The sequence below is a fragment of the Mesocricetus auratus genome, unplaced genomic scaffold (genome assembly GCF_017639785.1).
Source record: "Mesocricetus auratus isolate SY011 unplaced genomic scaffold, BCM_Maur_2.0 Super-Scaffold_100004, whole genome shotgun sequence".
In the NCBI taxonomy this organism is placed as follows: Eukaryota; Metazoa; Chordata; class Mammalia; order Rodentia; family Cricetidae; genus Mesocricetus; species Mesocricetus auratus.
In genome coordinates, this window is record NW_024429189.1 from 70,743,672 (window position 1) to 70,766,093 (window position 22,422).

Consider the following 22,422-nt stretch of genomic DNA (forward strand, 5'->3'; position numbering starts at 1 on the left):
TAGCTCTCAGCTCTGGGGCCTGCTTTCTGGGTTTCCCCCCTGCTTTCTGGGTCTCTGCGCCCCACCTCCTTGCCAGCTCGCTCGCTCGTTCCTCCCCCCTCCTGAGCCGCAACCCACCCGCTACACCCAGTCTTGGGTCTCCCAACCCAGGGGCTTCACCCGAAGCGGAGAGAAATTTGCATAGTCCCCGCCCCTCCCGGAAACCATTGGTGCAGCCTTTCTCCAGCGCGGCTGATGATTGGTGAGCCGTCCGGGTGTATTTGCATGCGGACCGCCCTTCAGAACCCATCTGTGTGGGTAGCCCGCGTCCGCGAAGAAGTTTGTGGGGCGCTTTCTCACCGGCTGGTCCGGGACGGACCTCGGGCGCCTCGCTCTTCGGTGACCGCCCAGTTCTCTCGGGATTCTTTCTCTGTACTTACGGACGCTCGGGACACTCGGTAAGGGAAGCTGAGGACTGGCAGGGCCAGTGCGGAGGAGAAGCGCGGGGGAGCCCGCTCGCTGACAGCGGCGCGGCTGGACGAGGACGGCGTTGGGCTCCGGCTCGCCCGGAGCTTCGCCTACCTTCCCGCGGCCCGTGCGCGGGCGATGCTGCGGCCCCGAGGCTCGGCGCGGCGAGTACGGAGGGCGCCTCCCAGAGCCTAGAGCTGGTTTCCGCCCCCCAAGCCAGGGCAAGTGGGCATGGAACAGTGAGAGCCCCTCGCTGGGCGAGGCCGCGCGCGGAGGCTCCCCATGGCCGGGACGTACAGCTCCACACTGAAGACACTGGAGGACTTGACCTTGGACTCCGGGTATGGGGCCGGCGACTCCTGCCGCTCGCTCAGCCTCTCGTCTTCCAAGTCCAACTCGCAGGCGCTCAACTCTTCGGCGCAGCAGCACCGCGGGGCAGCCTGGTGGTGCTACTCCGGCTCCATGAACAGCCGCCACAACAGCTGGGACACGGTGAACACGGTGCTGCCCGAGGATCCCGAAGTGGCCGACCTCTTCTCGCGCTGCCCGCGGCTCCCGGAGCTGGAGGAGTTCCCCTGGACCGAGGGAGACGTGGCCCGGGTGCTCCGTAAAAGCATCGGCGGCCGGAGGCTGCCCGCCTTCTCGGCCGAGGCGGTGAGGCGCTTGGCCGGGCTGCTCCGCCGGGCGCTCATCCGCGTGGCCCGAGAGGCGCAGCGCCTGAGCGTGCTGCACGCTAAGTGCACCCGCTTCGAGGTGCAGAGCGCTGTGCGCCTGGTGCACAGCTGGGCGCTGGCCGAGAGCTGTGCGCTGGCGGCCGTCAAGGCGTTGTCCCTCTACAGCATGAGCGCTGGCGATGGGTTGCGCCGTGGCAAGTCGGCGCGCTGCGGCCTCACTTTCTCCGTGGGCCGCTTCTTCCGTTGGATGGTGGACACTCGCATCTCCGTGCGCATCCATGAATACGCGGCCATCTCGCTCACGGCTTGCATGGAGAACCTGGTTGAGGAGATCCGGGCCAGGGTGCTGGCGAGCCAGAGCCCTGATGGAGGAGCAGCAGGAGGCGGAGAGGTGTCTGCAGAGGCCTTGGAGATGGTCATCAACAACGATGCCGAGCTCTGGGGAGTCCTGCAACCCTATGAGCATCTCATCTGTGGCAAAAACGCCAATGGTAAGTCCGGGGGGTGGGGATCTCGACGAACCGACCGGGTGTGCTACCCCAGGAGTGGATCTAGGACCAAGCCGTGAAGTGTACCAGGTTTCTAAGAGAAATGGAATTCTGGGAGATTCTTAAGTGGGCTCTTGCAAAAGGTCGTTTTAGGTGTCTAACTTTGGAGGATAAAGCCGTGATTAGTATTCTGTTGGCTGTTCATTGATTGTATGAGACTGGGTGTCAGGACAAAACTACTCATGAACCACCCTCCGAGTGAAGTTTGCTGCCATGCTACGGCTTGTTTAGTTGGATCTCTAGAAGTCTGTTTTTCACCCAACAGTAGGCCAGGTTTACTGTGGTTCTTGTCTGGTGTTTTCTTCAGCCCAATAGCAGCAGCCCAAGGGTCTGTATTCCCAACACCCGAGCCTTTGCTGAATGGAATGGTTTGAGAAGAGTGGGGAGCCTAGGATCTGGTGCTGCACTCTGGGCTTAATGATGCAGAGTCCGGCCTCTTGACAGGAGGTGGGGGGAGAGCTGCCAGTTCTTAATACTATGTGCCCAGGGAAACCAAGGACTCTTGAATCTCCTTTCCAGAAAGACAGCCACATGCTGGCTTCTGGGGCCAGATTTTCCAGCTGTCATTAACCAAGTAAGCATTTGATTAAAACCTCATGTTGAATTAAATGCACAACCTTTTAGGCTTTCCTGAAAGGAAAGATGACGGGCTCAGTAAACCACATTATGGAGTGTGGGGGATGGGCAGCATGGCGTGGAGTCTGGAAAATAAAGCAATGAGTGGCTGCCTCCCACTGAAGGCATGGCTTCGGTGCCAAAGATGACAGAAAAGCCCTGGCCCTTCTCTGTGGTAGTTTGGGCCATGAGATGCGTCCAACAGCCAACTACTTATCTAACTCCAGTTCCAGGAGTTGGCACCATGTATTATTTAAGATGGACCAACCTTATGGTCTAATTGGAAGGGTCACTTTGGGTGCAGCTTTTAGTGGCAAATAAGCAAGTAATGGAAGAGACCAGGTGGGTTCCAGAAAAAGATAAAAGTCAAATTTTAGATGTGGCTTAGCATACTCGTGATGGCTAAAATTTAAAATATCAAGGTTTCAGTCACTGTTCGTAGCACATTCTGTATGATGACCACTTTTACAAATTAGCCTGTGTGTATTTGGTACTGGGATGCGGTGAACTCTGTATTTGGTTTTTTGTTCCCATTTTCTGAACACAACTCCTAAAATTCCTGGAAATCTCCAAAATGAAAATGTATTATTGTGTGGTAATGACTAAGAGCTTGCCACCTGTAGGTAGTTTCAAAATGGGGATTAGTCACCAGAAAAACTGAAGCAGGCTTTAAAGGGTTAGTGCCTACAGACTCCTGCCCCAGCCAGCCTCCCAGGAGAGAGAGAGGTAAAAGGTTAAGTCCATCATCAATGGCCAAGATTTTAATCAATCATGCATGTATAAAAAAGTTTTCATTAAAAAAAAACTCATGAGGACAAGTTTCCTGGTGCTTCCAGATAGCTGAACACCAGAGCAGCAAGTGACTCACTTTCATCCATGCATGTTGCCCTATGGGTGTCTTCATCGATAACCTTGTAACCTCCTTTATAAATAAGCCAGGTACTCTAGTAAATTATATCAGAAGAGGGCATTGTGGGAACCCTGCTTTTTAGTCATTGGTCAGAAACTACCCAGGACTTGTGGCTGGATTGAACTCTCAGAGAATGAGATCTTGTGTTGTCTCCTGGTAGTGTCAGGGTTTAATTGAGTTGAATTAGAGGACACTCAGCTGTATGTGCTTTAGACTTGTTTGCTTGTCAGTGGAGGAGTCCCCACACTTTGGGGGATATAGAAAGAACACATGTTCTGTATTGATTGTGGTGTGAGAACAGGGAAAATGGTTTGTTTTTCCAAGAGATAAGTACCTTCAGTGTTATCCCATTATACAGAGGAGATAAAGGACCCAACATTTCAGTCCCTTGCTTAGATTACACAGATACTAAGTAACAAAAGTGGAATTTGAACCCTGGCATGCTACACCTTTCTGTTTCATCAGCCTAACTTCAAGGGGACCAATTGACCTGCTAGGCCGAATTTGGAAGACACTGTATTTACTCAGCATGCTTATTTTGATATTCCTTGCTTTGGGTTTCATTTCTGGCACTAACACAGGACATTCTTGGAATCAAGAATATTTGCCTTTTAATTTTCCTGCTCTTAGGTCAGAGTTGAGGTCAATCCAAGAACTGATGATGTCACTGCTGATAATCATGCTTCACACTTTTAAGTTTGTGGCTTCAGCACTGGGAACACCAGTTTCAAGAGAGGAAGTGGAGGGCAGGGGGATTTCCATCCAGTTGTCATAGCCCAGGGGAAGAGTTCTGTACTGAGGGAAACCCTCACAGTATAGTGCGGCCTGGACTGAACCTGGAGAGTAAAGTCCCTTCGGGTAAAGCACTTAAACCCTAACTCCATAAGCCAAATTGGACTAACAGTAAGTACAAAACAAAACCCATGCGTGTCTACATGCCCAGCCAGAGTCCAGCTGCCGAATGTCTTTCTGACTGCAAATCAAGACTTAGAAGAGCAGCTGCCTCTCGGAGTACCTGCAAGTGTGAAGTGGTCAGAAATCACTAGAAAACAAGTGTTTCATCTAAGGGCTCACAGCCAACGAGCATCGCTTGTGAAACCCTTGGGGTCTTCTCTACTGGACGGGTCTTTTGCCGTGATTTGCCCTTCACCTGCTACCTTCAGCATCCCTTCTCCTTGGTGAGGATGGCAGGATGCTCCTTTCCCTAGGATGCTCAGCACTTAGAGTCTGCCCCTCAGTTCTCTGGTCTTTCAGGCTCTCTTCCAGGAGAGGCAACTATTGTCTTCCCTTTGTAACATGGATAACCCCTTCTTGTTCTTAAAAACTAGGGGGTGGCCTCACTAAACAGCAACTCTGCTGATTTATTAAATCCCCTTAGACAGGGAAATGAATGTTTACTAGAGAAGCAATGAATTGCATATGTTGGAAAGCTGTCTTCAGAGGGAAGCCTAAACCACTTAGGAAAGAAATGAAGAGCTCCAAACCTTTTTTATATTAGAGTGGCCCCAAAGCCAGCAAGGTTACAGTTTATACAGCTGAAGACCAAGTGGGGGATGCCTGCATAAGGGAAGGGAGAGTGCTGGTTGGTATTCTTGCCCTGCTGGTCTTCCCTTTAAATTATATAAGTATCCTTGTTGTGCTTGCTAATTACACAGCATGGGCTCATGCATTTGACTCAGCTGTATAGAGCTCTTAAACTTTAACATCTTCCAACAAAGAGTTTAAGAGCCCCAATCCATCTATTCTTGTCCATTACTCAGAATGCCAGACAAATATGGTTTTGCTCAGCCTGAGATGGATGATAAAAGTTCTGTTGTGTTTATAAAACAGGATCCCAGCTCCGTAGAGCAGCAGGAGTTATACATTGTTGATCATTTGGTATTGATGTCTTGGGTCCCAGGGCGGAGTCATTAAACCCTGAGATCTTCATGACTTCCTTATGGGAAGCAGAGAAACCTCTTTAATAGAGTGGTACTTATAAACAGGGAGCTGGCAGAAAATAGAAGCATCTCTCATCCGCCCTTACCCTTGATCCTCTCCTCTTTTTCTCACAGAACTCTGGGCAGGCTTGATACAGTACATCCCTTCTAGGTTCCTTCCTGGCCATTTTTCTTACTAAGATCTCCTTCCAGGGCTGTATATGGAGTGTATACATGCTCTGTCACAGTGACAATGTAAGAGTTTGAAACATACCTCTATGATGGACCTGGGGCAAAGTTCTTAATAATTCTAGGCCTCTGTTTTGTCATCTGTGAAATTGAGGATAATAATACCTAGCTCATAAGGTTGGCATGAGGGTAGAAACCATAAAGATCTTAGCATGTAGTAAAGGCTCAATAAATAGTAGTAATGCAGTCAACAAGTACTTACTCACCACTGACTTGCCCCACTGTTAAAACTGCAGTGGAGTAAGTGGTGTTGTGGTGATTCTCTTCTCCAAGTCTGTACTCCAGTGGAGGGACAAGAAAATGTAAACAAAGGGTTACTCTTTCTTAATGGTGTTTGGGTTTAAATTTTTTATTTATTTTTATTCATTGTGTTGCATATGTAGACCTCTGAGGACAACTTGTGGGAGTGAGTTCTCTCTACTGTGTGGGTTCTGGGGTTGAACTCAGGTTGTTAGGCTTGGCAGCAGATGCCTTTACCTATTGAGCATTTTGTCTGCCCATTTTTTTCTGGTTCTGTGGGGGGGTCTCTTTTACACAGGATCTTATTATGGAGCCCAGGCTGGCTTCTAACTTACAGTTTTTCTGCTTCCACCTCCCAGGTGCCAGGATCACAGATATATGCCACCATTCCCAGTGGCATTGTTTTTTTTTTGTTTTTTGTTTTTTGTTTTTTTGTTTAGGACCCAATAATGGGATAGGTGGGGACAGTTTAAGTGATAGTCAAGGAAGACCTCACTGACATTTCATTAGTAGTAGTTAATAATATGGACACCACTGTCTTAGGAGCCTTGGGCTGCAAATAGTGACTAAGGAGTTTTCTGAATTATTCACTTATTTACCAGCTGAGGCAAGTGTCAACATCTCATTTGCAGCCAAGAAATAAAGAGGCTGTGTCTAAAGTGGGATGGAAATTCTGGCTGAAGCATTCATTTGTCAAAGAGATTGTAGGATGGATTTCCACTGAGATAATTAGCCAAAGGAGCAAGGGTTAATTGAGCCATGAGTTGCTGTTTAATCAGTTTTAACACCTGGGTAGACTGAGGGAGGAGGGCACCTCCCTTCTTCCTGACTGTTGTATTAAAGCCAAGGGAGCTTGCAGAACTGAAACAAAGCAAGTTTGGGGGATGAAAACTAGTTTCCTTCCCCTTCCCCTTGTGTGCCTGAGAAATGCAGCCCCTGCCATAGGTACTATGAGAAACAAGCTAGAACTAACTGGTAGACCTCCTCTAGAAAACTACCTGACCTCCCCACCTCCAGCTGGGAGAGCCAGGCCTCCTTGAAATTTCTACAGCACCCAAGGCATGTTCTCGAATCATTTCCTGCTCCTGTCGCTCCATCAAATGGTGACCTCACAGATGTCACCATCTCCCCTGAGCCTGCACAATGTCTAACTTTTAAGTATTCTGTGAGTGTAGGGCAGCCAATAGATCTTACCACACAGCTTTTTTTCATTCCAAAATTTGTATTTGAATCCTTTTTACATTTTGGAAAAACCCTTTTCCTTATGAAAGTATAGAATTTCAAGTTTTTGGTGAATAGAACCATCATTTATGGGTGGCCATATCACAGGGAGGACATCATTCAGTTAGTGGATATCCTGATTCCTAGCATGATCCCCAGAGCTATCTGCCTTGAGATGTGTGAGGTATGAGTTGAAAGGCAGGGTGGTTCAGGTTAGAGAGATGCTTTCAATGAGGGGTACCTGGTGTAGAGGAGTTTTATAGCAGTAGGCGAGCAGAGAAATCAATGGGGGAACTGAGTTGAAAGTTTTTTTGATCCGTACTCATCAAATTGCTGTGAATCGGATGCTTTCCACAGAGGGGGTTCTCAGCAGCCCTTGATTCACTGCTCAGGGATGGGGACTGGATCATGACTAAGTCCTAGTCTTATAAAGAATCACAGAATCAGAGGTAGCAAGAGCAGGTCAGGTCAGTATTTGACCCTCTTCAAATAATCAGGTTGGGCCAGGCAGTGGTGACATACACCTTTAATCCCAGCACTCAGGAGGCAGAGGCAGGTGAACCTCTGTGAGTTCAAGACCAGCCTGGTCTACGGAGCGAGTTCCAGAACAGCCAGTTGTTACACAGAGAAATCCTGTCTCGAAGGAAAAAAAAGTCAGGTTGAGTCAAATGCAGAACAACACTGTTATGTCTTATAGCTCTTGTTTGTAAATGGCCTACTATGTCTAATCACTTTAAACTTTTCAGACAGCCAAAGCTTTCCAGGCACAGAGAGTGTGCACTGGGGGTACCATTGATTTTAAGGCACCACTATTCCTGTTCTTAAAGGGACAGAGAGACTGGCTGCCCCAGAAGTGCCTTGCCAAGTTGCAGCTGCTAGGTGATCAATAAATTCATCTGAACGCTTGCCAGAGTTGCTCCTTGGTTAAAAGGGGGTGATCCAGCTCAGGGCAGATGGACATGCAAGGAAGGGAAAGCTGTAAAAACTACTCCAAATTTAGGTCACTGGTCTTCTGGGGGTGCTTAGCTCACTTGCCTGACGTTAGTAGAAGAATCAACCAATGCCCTGTCTTTTCTGTCTGTGCATTTATTTGGATGTATATGTGGGTGGGTGTGATAATGTGTACACGTGGAGGTCAGATGTCAGCCTCAGGTATCATTCATCAGGTGATGTCTACCTTGTCTTTTTTTTTTTTTTTTGAGACAGTCTTTCTGTGGCCTGTCTGGAACTTGCCGAGTAGACTAGACTGTCTTTGGTGAGCCCCAATAATACAGCTCCCTCTGCCTGAGTGAGCCATCGTCCAGGCCCAGAAGAGTGTTTCTGGAGAGTACTTTGATTTCTTTAGAGTGTGCCACTGTGTCCAGCTACCAGCTTCATCTTAGTACTAGGAGTACAGGACAAAACCCAATCAGCACAGCACTGTGCCAAGGTACCCTCGCTTTAAGAGCCCAACTCAGGCCTCTCAAACTGCCATGGAGCCATGTCCTTAAGCAAAGCACTCCAAGTCTCTCTCCTCTGCTACCCAATGAAGAGCCCATTTTTCTACTCAGGGTAGTTGTGACAGATGAATATTCAATGCCCCAGGGCTGTTGGGGATTCTGAGGGCTTGGTGAGAGAGTATAGCCTAGGGAGAGGCTGCTGAGTGTGACCCCTCCCAACCTCACTTGTGAGCTGTGGGGTGTGGGATAAATTCTTTAACTTCTGTGCCTTAGTTTCCTTCTCTGTAACAGAGTTGGCACAATTGGCATTTGGGACTGAGTCATGTTTTGTTGTGAGCTGTCCTGTGCACTGTACACATAATACCTTCCTCCCACCAGCCATTGTGAGAACCCAAAATGTCTCCCAGCATTTCCATATGCTCCATGGGGAACAAATTCACCCTTGATTGGAAAACATTGCTCTGTAAGATAGACCTGTAATGGCCAACTCATAGGATGATTGTGAAAATTTAATAAGCATCTATATAAGGGACCAGTCTCCCTTCCTCCCTCCCTCCCTCCCTCCCTCCCTCCCTCTCTCTCTTCCTGTCTCCCTCTCTCCCTTCCAAAGCTTCTATTGAATGCACCAATTTTCTTCCTTTTTGCTAAAGACTCAAGCTATATAGGGATGGAGCATGATATAGAGCCCAGGTGGCAAGTGTTAGTCACACAGCTCTCCTTGATGACTAATACTTGGTTTCTGTAGCTAGAAAGAAGTTACATAGCCTGGGAAAGCATCTTCAGTCAGGGAAAACCTGCTCAGTTATGGATGAACTGTCCCTGGGACAATGCAATCCTGCAGCAAGGTTAGCTGTCTCCCTCTGAGTTCATGCCCACCTCTGTCAGGGTAACAACAGCAATACATATTCAAAGCTCCAGACTTCATGGAACAGTTTGTTTGTGGATATTGAATCTGGCTGTTGAATCCAATTCCTGAGCCATGGGGATGGCAGGTGATTCCAGTTTTGCTCCTCTGTGATATGGACACCTTGGTTGATTATTTTTTGTTTGTTTTGAGGCAGGGTCTTAGTAAACAGGACTGGCCAAATCCTACTGCCCATCTGAGGTTGACCTCAAGGTCCTGATCCACATCTTCCTACCTCCCTGGGTACTGGGCCTAGAGGCCTGTAGCACCATGCCTGGCTTTGCCTGTTTTTAAAACACCTAAATGGGTTTTCAGCTTTGGCTGTTTGAAGCTACTTGTTGAGTTGGGAAAACATAACTCAAGTTAGCCTGAGAAATGCCCCAGCAGCCTCATTGATGTACCTTACTGAGCAGTGGCTTTGTGCAAGGCAAGCTAGAAGGATAAGAGGACAAGAAACGTTGCTTCTGGGATGGAGAGATGGTTTGATGGTTAAGAACACCGAATGCTCTTCCAGAGGAGACCTGGCTTCAATTCCCAGCATCCACATGGCAGCTCACACCTGTCTGTAACTCCAAGATCTGACACCCTCACATAGACATACATGCCAGCAAAACACAGATGCACATAAAATAAAAATAAATAAAATTTTAAAAGAAGTCTGTCAAAAGCAAACAAACAAAAAAGCATTACTTCAAGGAGTTTATGATATAAGAGGGACAGCATAGTATGCCTATGGACAGCTGCAGACAAATTTGTCATCTATCTTAGAGCAGTGATGGTAAATAGTGCTGATAGCCCCCATTAATTGCGTGATGCCACCCACCTTTGGACTTTCCATGAGCTAATTTCATTCAGCCACTCAGCCTCTCTGCAAAGGAGGTACAGTTTCCAGTCCATAGATGAAGGTCTTGAAACTTCACAAAGGCAGTAGGGTGGGCACCCACTGGGTGAAGGGAGTGGGGCTTCTTGTAGGAGATGTAGCCTGTGAGCCAGTGCAGACTGGACAACAGAGCTTCGGCCAAGAAAGAGAAAGAAGGAACAGTGTGGGAAAGACCTAGAAGCTGATGCATTAATTTTGAAAGACAGCAAGTGACCCTGCTTGGCTAGGAGGCTCAGCAGCACAACAAGGAAGAGTAAAGGAGATAACACAGAAAAAAGGGGAAAAAATCCCACATCTTTTATCCAGATGTGAAGAAGGCTGCCAGAGTGCTGGACAAGAGTTTTCCAAAACTTTATTTTTATAATTCAGAAATGGAGTGTGTCTGCTGTGCTGCTCATCTTAACCACAGCCCAGACCTCCCGTTACCCCTCCTGTTGATTGAAAAATTGACCTCAAAAATGCATCCATCGCTGTTGTAGCAGTGAAAGTAATACAAGACTTGAACAAACTGGAGCAGAGGAGACACGAAAATCTTTCGATCAGCCTCACTTCTCTGGTTAAACTTGGCTTCTGACTTGATTAGTTCTTCAGGCCAAAGTGATTCCTCTGCATAATGAAGGTTGGGAATGATAAACTTGTTAAAGGAGACAATTAAGTTTACTCTTGCAGAATTCACCACCGTGGAAGTAGGAAAGCATAAAGCAAGAAAAGCTAAAAGTATTCAAGACCTCTTTATTGACTTTAAGTCTAACTCGATGTGCTCAGTTTCCAGTGCAGAGTTTACTAACTGGCAGTTCTTGTTGAATTAAAGATTTTGTGTTAAAATCTTGAGATTATCCTAGCAGGCAGATCTCTGTGAATTCGAGGCCAGCTTGGTCTACAGAGCGAGTGCCCCGATAGGCTCCAAAACTACACAGAGAAACCCTGTCTTGAAAAACAAAAACAAAAAATCTTGAGATTATAAAAGCACTTTATATTAATTTTTATCTAAGTTAGACTCCCTAGAGTTCAGCTGAGTCCTGATGGCAAAATGGAGATCATATTGGCTTGGCTAACGCCTTAGGTGTGTGTCCTTTTCCTGACCCCAGTGTGATGAAAGAATTTGCTTGTCACTTGAAAAAGACAAATTTTGTGAGGATTTGGCAAAATATACATATAGACTTATTTGTAGTTAATGATTTGAAGGTCTTCCTTTCTAAATGCGAGCCAAGAAGAGTTTCATGAGGGCAACATTTAAATAGTGAAAGTGAACTTGGAAGTCCTAGCAATAGAAACCTGAATCTGGGGAGAGATGAAAGTGAGCCTCTAAGAGCCTGAGACAGAAAAGCCATCCTAACAGAAGCTTTTATTGAAAGCTTGTTTTTCAAGTGCCCAGGGCCTTGTGCTCTTCGATTGAGCTACCCCCAGCCCATTTTATGGAAAACTTTTTGGTTTATGCCTTTTAAAGTATGAGATCAGTATTTTCTGTGTGGTAAGTTATAATACAAGTTGATGTTCATTTACTAAGCAGACATGTATACAGCAGTGTCTAGAACAGTCCAGCTCAGAGAACTATGGACTTGGATCAAGAAAGTTCTGGACAGGAGCTTGCCCTCTCTGTGACTGGAGTGAATCATCCTGGTTTTCAGGATCTCTGTGGTGTGAGAAGATTGGACTAGATTCCCTGGGGACCCTCCTGTCTCTGGAAATTTTCTGGACCCCACAAGAACTGTGTGAAATCATTCCCCTAGGGTCCGTCCTTGTAATTAGTATCCTGAGGAAAGAAAAAGCCCTGGCTGGCTGAAGCAGGCTGTGCTCTGAGACCAGCTGACTAGTGAGACCGAACACCATCTTTTTAACATTAGCATTAGCTGTGACTGTTGTGCTTAGGTTTTGCTTTGCCTTCTCTCAGAAGGACGAGTTCTGTGTACTTCTGGTTGACATAAACCGCTTGACAGCTGTGTCCAGGCCCTGGCAGGCCACCACTGTGGTGAGGTCCAGCCCCAGGGTGACTTCATACAGCTGGTGTTTGAAGCCTGCCTACCCAGACTAGAGTATTTATAGCAGGGGAGAAGCTAGAGAAGAAAATAAATACTCTACACCCTTCTCTATGCTACACGGGACACAGACAGGCACTGTGAGGAGTGAAAAAGGCAGTGCTGTATAACCCAGCAAGATATTTTTAAATGCTGTTTGTGGAGTTGGCAGGTCTGGTTTTTCAAAAAAGAGGGAAAATGGAGTCACTGAGAATGACTGGAGGCCAAGAGTTCTAAAAGCCAAGATGCAGAGCTTGGTGCGCTGAGGTGGGCAGGCTTTAACATTTCTGCTCAGTTCCAAAGTTTGAGCAGGACTTGGGAAGGTTAGGATGACAGGTGAGATTAAATGAAGTGGCTCATGTCCTTCTCTTCCCTCAAATCCTAGGATGAAAATCAGCAAACTGTTCCAGGTAAGGCAAGACAGGGCTGCCTCTGAGAACTTGGGACCTGGTGATTTCTTCTTCATCTAGGAGTTGGGAGATCAAGTTCTACATGGGGACAAAATTGGAAAGCAAATTGCTCGCAGCTGTTCTGTTGGATGTAATCCTCCCAGGGCAGACAGGACAAGCCAGAAATGTGCTAGGATTCAGTGCTGTAGTGTAGGACAAGGCCCCTGGGGTAGAGCTGTCTCTAAAACTCATCAGAATGACCCCGTCCACTGGACCTTTGTAAAGCCTCCTAGATATTACCTTCTACTTAGCTAGTCTCTGAGGAGAAAGTGGTTTCAGTGGGAGGGAATCTGGGTTAGGAGCTGGGAGGAAAGTTCAGTTGGGGGTGCATCATTTGTTCAGCAAATATTTATCGAGGACTTTTTGTGTACTGGGCCGTGTTCCAGGGAGCATTGACAGACCAAATGAATAAAGTCCTGAACAGGAGGTGCTGGCCTTGCTGAAAGTGAGGGCAGTGGGCACAGGGGAGGAGCTACAATGAGGCCCTCATGGCTGGAGAAGGCAGCTCCCAGTAGAGGGAGTAGCAAGGGTTCTTGGTTTCTTCGGAGAGCACAGAGGAGGTTAGTGTGGTTGGGTTCAGCATGGAACAGGAGGTGCAGAAGAGGAAATTATGCACAGTACCACTGCATAATGATGCCTTGGCTTTAAAGCTGAGCATGTTATGATGAACTTGAGCAGATTGGCACCATTTGATTTGCATTTTAATAAGGTTATCCCCTCTGCTCTGTTGGGAATGGACTTTAGTATCAAGTGTACAAATAAAGTGACAAGGTAAGAGGGTTTTGCAATAATTGAAGTGAAAGAGAGTGGAACTTGGACCAGGTGGTCATAGGTGTTTTAAAGTCAGAGCCAATGGTATTTACCTACAGTCTGATAAGTGAGTTACTAAAGAAAACCTGAGTGTGATAGTAAGGTCTATGGGTCAAACATGTACTAAAGTATTGAAGAGGCAGGATGAAGCCAGGGACTCAAGTGTAGACTTGGTTGCTTGTCCCAAACTTAACCTATAGAGATAGCAAGTAGGAGTCAGGGTAGGAGGCAAGGCCACTTCAAACTTTCTTAATTATATAATAGATGCATCACTGCACTCCGTGTCCTTCCAGAGGCATAGCTCAACAAGACTGGCCAGAGACTTGGGTAAGAGAGTGTTAATTTCCAGTATTAACATCATTAGTTGATGGCCTGAAGAAGCGCTTTTGTAGGTAGCCATCAGCCTTCATGAAGGTTATCAGTTTTGCTGTTTCCAGTCATTAGCATGTGGTCTTTTTAGTTAGGTCCACTTGTAACTTTACATGCACATCCTTCACTTCTGAGAAAACTAGACCCCCGGTTCAGGCAGCTTTGGGTTCTTGCAAGTCAGTCATGAGTGAGTCAAGAATTGATACAGAAAGAGTATTCTTAGGACACTGGGTGTGTCCAAGGGCTTGTTCCTCAGAGGGGATAGGAGGCATGGGGTAGCTATGGATGAAATCTATGGTTGCCACTGCCTGACCACCAGTGTCTCAATTTTCCTCTGCTGTTAAATGGGGATGTCACAATTCTAATTAAGTTGCTGTTTTACCAATTCTCAACCAGAGAGTCATGTTATCATCACTTGGAGAGCTTAAAAACATATTTGTATGCATGACTAATGTGAGGACCTACCTTCAGAAACTCTGAAGGAAATGGTGTGGAAAGGACCCGGGTGGTGTGGGTAGAATTCTTGGGAACGTCTGGTACACGGCAGGCACTCAGACATTAGCTGTTATTAGTGGGCAAAGCATCATTGTTCTGGAGTGCTTGTTTCTGCCCCGCCCAGGCTGATGGCTTTCCTTCACTTCTTAACTATGCTGTTTGGCTGGCTCCTCATCTGCAGAGCTCCCCAGAGAACTCCAAGAGAAGCCTGGAGTGCTGGGCTCACCTGGGAAGGGCAAAATTAGATTTGGGATGGCAGTGCTGCCACGTGGTCATGATGTTTAATCCACTGGTAAATCTCTGTTAATTACATCTCTAGGAGGAAGAAGCTTGTAAAGAGGTTAAATAACCAGCTCAGGTCTCACAGGTCATATACTCAGACCCAGGCAGCCTTCCTCCGGACACTCCGATTCCCAGTGGCCACACATGTGTCCTCCACCAGAGGAGCCAGCAGATTGTAGTCTCAACTCAGATCTCCAGTGCATAAACTCTTAAGCGCTGAGCCTTACAGGACTGTGTGCTTCACATATGTTGTGTCACGTGGCTCTTGCCATCATATGTATTCTTCTCCCTCGTATGTAGTCCTGCTAAGAGACAGGAGCTCTGAGAAATCTGCTGGATATCATTGATAAAAGCAGGATGGCTTTGCTTGAGTCCTCATTCACCCTGCTGTCCTCCCCTGTCCTCAGAAGTGCCTGGGTGGAGGGAAGCATGAGGCGATTTTATTAGCAAAGAAATGATGGGGTTAGTGGAGGGCAAGAGAGAAACTGTAGCAGGCCTACACACCCTTCTGCTTAGAACAGGGAGCCATTTAGGTACCTTAAAATAACCTCCCTTGGCAGGGTGCTGGCCCTTTGTGGGGGCTGCACTGGAGGTGTCCTCTGCCTATTTAAATCTAGCTCCTTCTTGAGAGAGAAGTGAATGAAATATCCTCAGAGAAACTGAGTGGATCGGTTGCTTAAAATAGTTTGAGAGGAAGAATGTTTGGAAGCTTCTGGCTCCTTGAGTCCATTTCCTCTGGATTTATATCACCTCAGAGAGTGCCTGGCCTCCTCTTGTTTACTCTTCTGGCTCTTCCCTTTCTACCGAACTTGAGTCTTATATCATCCTAAGCCAAAGGCATTTGTTCTCACAAAAAGTGGCAGCCCTTCCTGAGTAACTAAGTTGGGACCTTTGTTCATTTACTTTTTCTCTTATGAGGATGGGGTGACGAGAGGTCATTTGTTTAGGAATTGGCCATTTCTCTCCTCCAGCTGCAGAGTTTCCAATATCAGAGCTCTGCAGTGAGTTTTGTTTTTCTTTTTTCTCTCACACAAGGGCTGCCCCAGGGAAGTCAGGGGTTTCTCACAACCTTCCTCTTGTGGTGCCTAGGAATGTGTATGAAAAGCTTTAGCATCACACCTCAATAATGTGGTCATAGACACATGTGGTTCATTAAGCTTAAACATAGTAAAATTTGATATACTTAAACATCTTCACACAGACCTCCTTTCTAGAGCTCTATTAGCACGCATGCCCAGTGGCTGCCATGCTGGAACAAGGCAGATATAGAACACATTCATCATCACAGACAGTTCTATGAGACGGCATGGCCTTAGACTGTGGGTCACCAGCTGGTCACTTGTGCCAGCTTTCTAGGTCTTCATGGATCTAAGCATTTTAACTACTCCCCAGCTTCTCAGAAGCCCTCTGTTTGCAGAAGTAGGAAGATTCATGGAAGGAGAGATTAAGGTTATTGATTTTTTGTGGCTCTAACCTTTGGACCTCTCACACAAGGTCATGTTTTATGGTTTCCAAGCTGAGTGGCCTAGGGCAAGTCTCTTAGCTTCTCTGAAAAAGTTCCCTTGAGGTGAAATGGTTTTAGAACTACCTCATGGGGATTCCACCAGGGTTAAACAAAATGGCAACAAGTGCATAAAACAATGCTTGCTACACAGTGTTGCCTAATTTTGTTACATATTCCCTGAATGGAGGCAGTTATTTGCAAGTGACCCACAAACACTCTTAAGGGATGGAATTGCTACTCTTGGTGCTTCTGTAACTAGGACTGGTCCCTTGTTCTCTAGAACCACGAACTCCTCTGATGTCCCTTCCATGCTATGGGTATGCTCTTTTTGAGGGTCTTTTGTGCAGAATCAGCCTGTTAGCAATACCAGGTGACCACTTTTGAAACTGTTCCAGAGTTTCAGGTTTTGAGTGTCTCCTGTGTCCTGTGGGTCTTCTGCATTCTGTGCTGTGCACCGAGACAAACAGCCCTCATTGTGAGCTTGGCAGAGGGGAACTTTGGAAGAAGCGTCTTTAGGACCAGAAGAGGCCTCTTTTGAGCTGCAGAGAGAGAGCAGCGGATATCTGTTCACACTTGGGGCCTGGGTTCAACCCATGACCATCCTTTCATTTGCCTAAATTACATGGCTAATGACTTAATCTTTCTGTACTTTAGTTCTTTCACCTGTAAAAAGGGAATAATGCCAGAGACCCTACCTGTGTGCTTGTGAGGATTCAGTGAGATGGTGTACAATAAAGTCTCTAGATCCAGTCTCACATCCTCTAATGGGACTGACATGTGGTACTCACAGGAGTGAGCTGCCCTTTCCCTCCCCATCCTTTGTGCTTCCCGAGGATGGCACTGGGGATCATTTACTATGCCATGGGCTGTTTGCATTTTCTATCATCAGATCTTTTGTTTGTGTAAGTCAGAGAAAGTGATCAGGAGGGGAGCTAGCACTTAAAGCCAATGTGCAAATTACATGTGGGTGTGGTGTGAACTCCATGTGGTCTTTTCTTTTCTCTCCTCTCCATGGATGGCAGAGATAAAAAGTACGCCACAGTTGCCCTTTTAGAAGTTCACAGGTGCAGGAGGAGGGGAGGGAGAGGGAACTGGGATTGACACGTAAAACAAGCTATTTAAAATTAAAATAATAAAGAAAATTTAAAAAATTTCACAGGTGACCACTAGCCTGCTTCCCTCCTGCTGTTTTAGGCTGTGTAAGCAGCACTGCACAGTCATACAGTGTAATCAGAGCCAAGTTCTTTCTATAGAATTCATTTGTGGTGTGAAGTACCCATACGTTTATGCAGTTGCCACTCATTTGCCCACAGTTAGATGTGCCAAATCTGGTACTTGAGATGAACTCCAAATAGTTTGGATCTATGTGCGGCATATACAGGAGTCTTCATCACAGCTGTTACAATGCACATATCTAAAACTGAAGGAATGCAGCTGCCCTTCCTCCTCCCCGCCTCTCTCCTTCTATGTGTGGATCTAGAGGGAGGAACCATTCACAAAGAGAACCTCTAAGAAAAGGAAGAACACAAGGCCAGGATATTGCATCACTGTGTTGTCATCGTTTGGGAAACTTGGGCCCCATGGTAGGCCCTCCCAGGATGACCAGGCTGTAGTCTAGTGTGGCTTCCCCAGTGCTGACAAATCATTCCTGCTTAAAGGGTAGCTCTGACTCTTCTTGCCAAACAGTTGTTTTGGCTGTTACTGGCGCTAAGGACTCCTCCACTGTCAGCACAGCTCTTCCCAAAGGACCCAGTGAATAGGTGTGTGTGTGTGTGTGTGTGTGTGTGTGTGTGTGTGTCCTCCTCCTTGTCCCATTGGTCCCTCCATCAAGTCCCCTTCTAATTTCATGCATTTTTTAAAAGTCTGGATGTAGACAAATGGGAGGCTGCTTGGCTTCACTGGGGTTCTGTGCCAGGAACCTCTGAGTATGTATCAGTCTGGGAAAGTCCAGCCCAAGAGAGACTGATCAGAGGTGGCATCTGAGGCTGGCCTGTGACTTCTCTGAGTAATGGATGGAGGCTATGGTCAGAGCTACTCAGGAGGAGCTTGGGGTGGGAGCTGTACCTTGGAAAAGACAATAGTAGCCAGCAGTCTTGTCCAGTTCTCTCAACTACACACAATGAGTGGATAGTCATGCCTTCCCAGTGCCCTTGCCTCATGGGATCCTCATTATAGACTATGAGCTGAAGATCCTGCTATGGATCCCATTTCATAGACAGAAATACTGAGGACTAGAGATGGTTAAGATGACTGGTCCAAGGTCACTCCTAAGCAGATGAAAGAATCATCATTTGAGTTTATTGCCACCAGACTTCGTGCTGAATGTTTGGACCAAAATCAGTAGGCCAGGGTGGGTGAGATGGCTCAGCCCGTAAAGACACCAGCTGCCAAGCCTGAGGATAGGAGTTCAGTCCCTGAGAAACACATGGCAAAAGGAGAGAACCAACGCTTCTAAGTCATTCCCTGACCTGCACACACGTATGTGTTCATACATACACACAAATACTAGGTACATAAAATGCAAAAAAACCCTATTTTTTAATGAGCAGGCTATTAAGAAGAGATCAGATAATTCCTATCCCGTAAGAGGAGTGTCCGAGTTTCCCACAAAGGATGTTTTATGTTCTCTTCTCAAGGCATTGCCACTTCCCTTCCAGTCTCCTATTTTGGAGTCTTTCATTTCCCTCCCGACCCAGCTAAGAGTGCTGTGCTCTTTTTCAGTGAACTGCCCCATGCTCTGATCTTCTGCCCTTCCTCCTGCCTCCTGCCCCCTCCCTTACTCAGCTCCTACACACAGGTGTACTTGCTGGACGGGGCCTAGTGTGTGGGTCGAGTTCTGGGAATGCTACCGTCATCATCTGAGGTACAAACACAGCCGGCCTTTGGTCGTCATGTGTCTCGGTGTGATCACTGACACTCGGGAACATCCCCTAAAGGGCTGAAGAAGGGTGGGTCTGTGCAATCTGAATGCCTGCATTCAGATTCTGGGTCCACTTCTTGCTTGATGACTGACTGCTTGACTCTTTCCCTGTCTACACTATAAGATGGAGCTATTGCTGCTAACTTCCTAGGATAGTTGTAGGAATTGAACAGTACTTTCTAAAACACCTGATGCAGTCCTGGCCTATGAGCACCCAAGGTATTAGCCTTTATGGCGATGGTAATGCCTGTTCTTTTGGGGTGGGGTCAGGTCTTTAGAAAGTAGAGTAGGCCCAGTGCTGATGTATGCTCATGTATATCCCATAAATATCCTGAGCATTAAGGGGAGAGGTCTGGGCTTTGCTAGTCCTGCTTAGGCTCTTTAATGTAATTCTGGGCAGATCTCTCTGTTTTGTTTCTCTTTTCTTCTGGACCTGAGGATTGAATCAGGGCTTTGTACATGATTTGCAAGCGTTTTACTATGGAGCTGTGCTGTCTTTTAATATGTAAAGTTAGAACAAAAGCTGTACCCGCCACATGTGTTGTGAAGCTAAAATTTGAAGCTGGAGATGTAGTTCCATAGTAGGCCTCTCACCTAGCCCATGCCATGCACATGATTCAATCCCTGTGCCACAGAAAGCTGAAATACAAACACAATGCTTTGATGAGATGCATGGGCTTACTTGGCAGTGAATGACTAGATGCAAAAATGTGAATGGAATGAACCTTAGCAAAACTATGGTGAGAACCATAAGTTCAATGTTTATCAAGTTAAAACAAAAAGGTACTGAAGGAATACATTACAGGTCACATCAATACAGCATAAAGGGGGAGATGAAGGCCAAATACAGGTAACAGCTATCTGTATCATATGGGGGGGAGAGGGACAGAGAGGGAGGCTCATGTGGTTTAGATGTCTGTGCTTGCCATAGCGCTAGCTTTGTTTTTGGAGGTGATTTCACATTATTACAGCTAATTAAAAGTGGTCACGAATGAAGGACTATAATAAATCAAATTAACGCACCCGAGGTTAAAAAACTAGTGGGTTCCCAATTGGTTGTAGCTACTTATTATTAGCATACCGTGGACCACCTGGGCCATGCCACGAGCTACCACTGATACTCTCTGTGATTGCCTGTGATTTTGTGTAAAACGTCTGAAAACCAAGGTTTTCCTCCTCCGGCCACAGTGGCTTCCTGACAGAGAACGGAGAACAGTTAGGATATTCAGGTTGCCTTGCTCCTCAGGTTTGGGGCAACACGTGGGCATAAGCGCCTGCGTGAGTCTAAACTCACTGAACAAAGACAGGGTTGTTTTGTCCTTGCTGTGCCAGATGGAAGGCTTTCATTAGTCACTTTGGGAGCATTCATATTAGCTGGGAGATTTTCTTTCCAAGGGCTGGAATGGATGGTGTTTGCCTTGGGATGGTCTTAGTCCTTTCTGTTTTCATTGCCACTGCCAAGTATCACAACATTTGCCTATGGCTTTGCTCTACCCCTGGTTCCTTTTCCTTAGCATGGGGAAGCATAGAGGATACTTGAGATGGTCCAGTCACATGCTCCCAGGTCAATGAATTCTGGGCACAATTCTCAGGTCCAGCTCCTCTTCTCTGGCTGTGATGAAGGGACAGAGACAAGAACACCGCTTTGGAGTTAGGGGAACTTCAATTTCAGCTGTGTAATATGAGGCAGCAGTGTTGCTTTTTCCTCTATGTTAAACTGAGCCTCATAAGAAGCCAGTGAATTGTCATGTAGGTAGCTATACATTTATGTAACCTACCTAGGTCATAATCAAAGTCTGCAAAGGGCCTGGGGATGTAACTCAGCTGGTAGAATGCCTGCTTCGTCTGCATAAATCCTTGGACTTAATACACAGCACCACTTTAACTAGTTGTGACACTCAGCACTTGGGAGATGAAAGCAGGAGGGTGAGAAATACAAGCTCATCCTCTACTATATCACAAGTTTAAGATCAACCTGGGGTACATGAGTCCTCAGAACCAAAACAAGCAAAAGCAACAACAAAATCACTTTAGGTGCCCCAAAGGCCCTTCCTGTCAGCAACCCCCCATACACCTCAAGAACCCCCAGAGATCTAGTTTTTGTTGCATCAACTATTCTGAACTTTGAGGGTTGGAACACTTTCAAACTCTCTGAGCTTCAGTTTCTTTATTTGGAAAGGGAAAATGGAGGGCTGCGTTACAGTACTGACTTGGGAAAAGCTAATGAGATAGGGCATGTGAAGTCCACAGTTGAAGATCCATCCCACAGGTATCACTAGGTTAGGTGAAGCTGTGCTGTATCTGATTGCCAGTGTTGGCTCCAAACACTGCCGTTTCTCACCCAGAGAGTCAGGATCCTGCTGACTCTATAGGTTTGTTTCCTGTGCCTTCTGTGCCCTCCATGTTCTACCGCTGTCTCAAACACGCCTCAGATTGTTCCTACAGTGACTTGCAGGGCTTCTAGAAACCAGTTCCTCATGCTTAAAGTTGATGGAGGAGTGAGCAGGAAGCAAGCATTCTGCAGGCCCCGTCCCCAAACCTGTTACTTCAGAGTGGGTCTGTTTGCTGTGTTAGCAAGATCAACAGCTGTATGGTGGGGGGAGGCCTGGGCTGGACCTGCTTCCATGAACTGAGAGTTGGTGGTGTGGAATGCCATGGGTGCCATGTTGATTGAAGTGGCAAGGATGCTAAAGTTTTTGTTCTAAAACTAAACAAAAAACAGTCAATATGATTGCCCAAAATTTCTTGAGTCAAGGAGGAAGGCAAACAGAATACCAAGTTGAGGTGGGTTTTTGTTGTTGTTGTTGTTTTTCGATAAGAGTTTCTGATGCATGTTCTTTATTGGGGCTTAATCTGAGTGTTATTTATGCCTTTTCCTGACTGTTGGACTTCATGAAGAAGGCGGAACTGTGTAGGTGCTAGGCATCCAAGGATCTTATCAAGGAAAATTCCCTGAATTAGTGGTGGAGTCTGAGCTGGGATGTAGCCACAGAACATTCTCCCTGCACTCACAGAATACTTAAAATATGTCAAGTTCTGTGTGCAGAGAGCAGTGTCTGGTGAGCCAAAGGCATGCATTCAGCTGGTGGTTGCAGTGCAGTGTATACTGCATCTGAAAGACCATGCTGGTAAGCCAGGTTGGGGCCAGGGGTTAGCATGGTCCTGGAGGCTGGATCAATTGGGCTGAGATCTGAAAAAGACTACAGGTGTAAATCTCAGACATCTAAAGTATGACTCATATCGGTGTCCCCGAGCCACCTCACCCAAGAAGACATTTCCCAGGATTACTTCTGCCTCACACTAAGTGAAGTTGTGCTTTTGAGAAACTACTAAATCTGGCATGCCCATGTTGTGATTCTGATAACCCTGCAGTGCTCCTGCTCAATGTGGTGACGTTTTAAAGGCAAGAGCCTTCTTACTCTGCAAAAGGGTTTCACTTCCTTCCACAGTAAGTAAGAGAGGTTAAGCAGTACATCTGTGTGGAAAATGAGTACTTTATTAGTAGGAGTCCGTGATCTCATTCTAGTACAGG

The 22,422-nt window shown here is 46.6% G+C and overlaps 1 protein-coding gene across 1 annotated transcript in view; it reads left to right on the top strand.

Moving 5' to 3' along the window:
- Positions 1-298: 298 nt before the first annotated feature.
- The window catches only part of Abtb2 (ankyrin repeat and BTB domain containing 2), a 167,069-nt gene continuing 144,945 nt past the window's right edge, over positions 299-22,422 (top strand). The window contains exon 1 of the mRNA XM_005064848.4: positions 299-1,612. Within this exon, the coding sequence (XP_005064905.1) occupies positions 730-1,612 (883 nt within the window). The 5' untranslated portion in view covers positions 299-729. The remainder of the gene's footprint in view (positions 1,613-22,422) is intronic.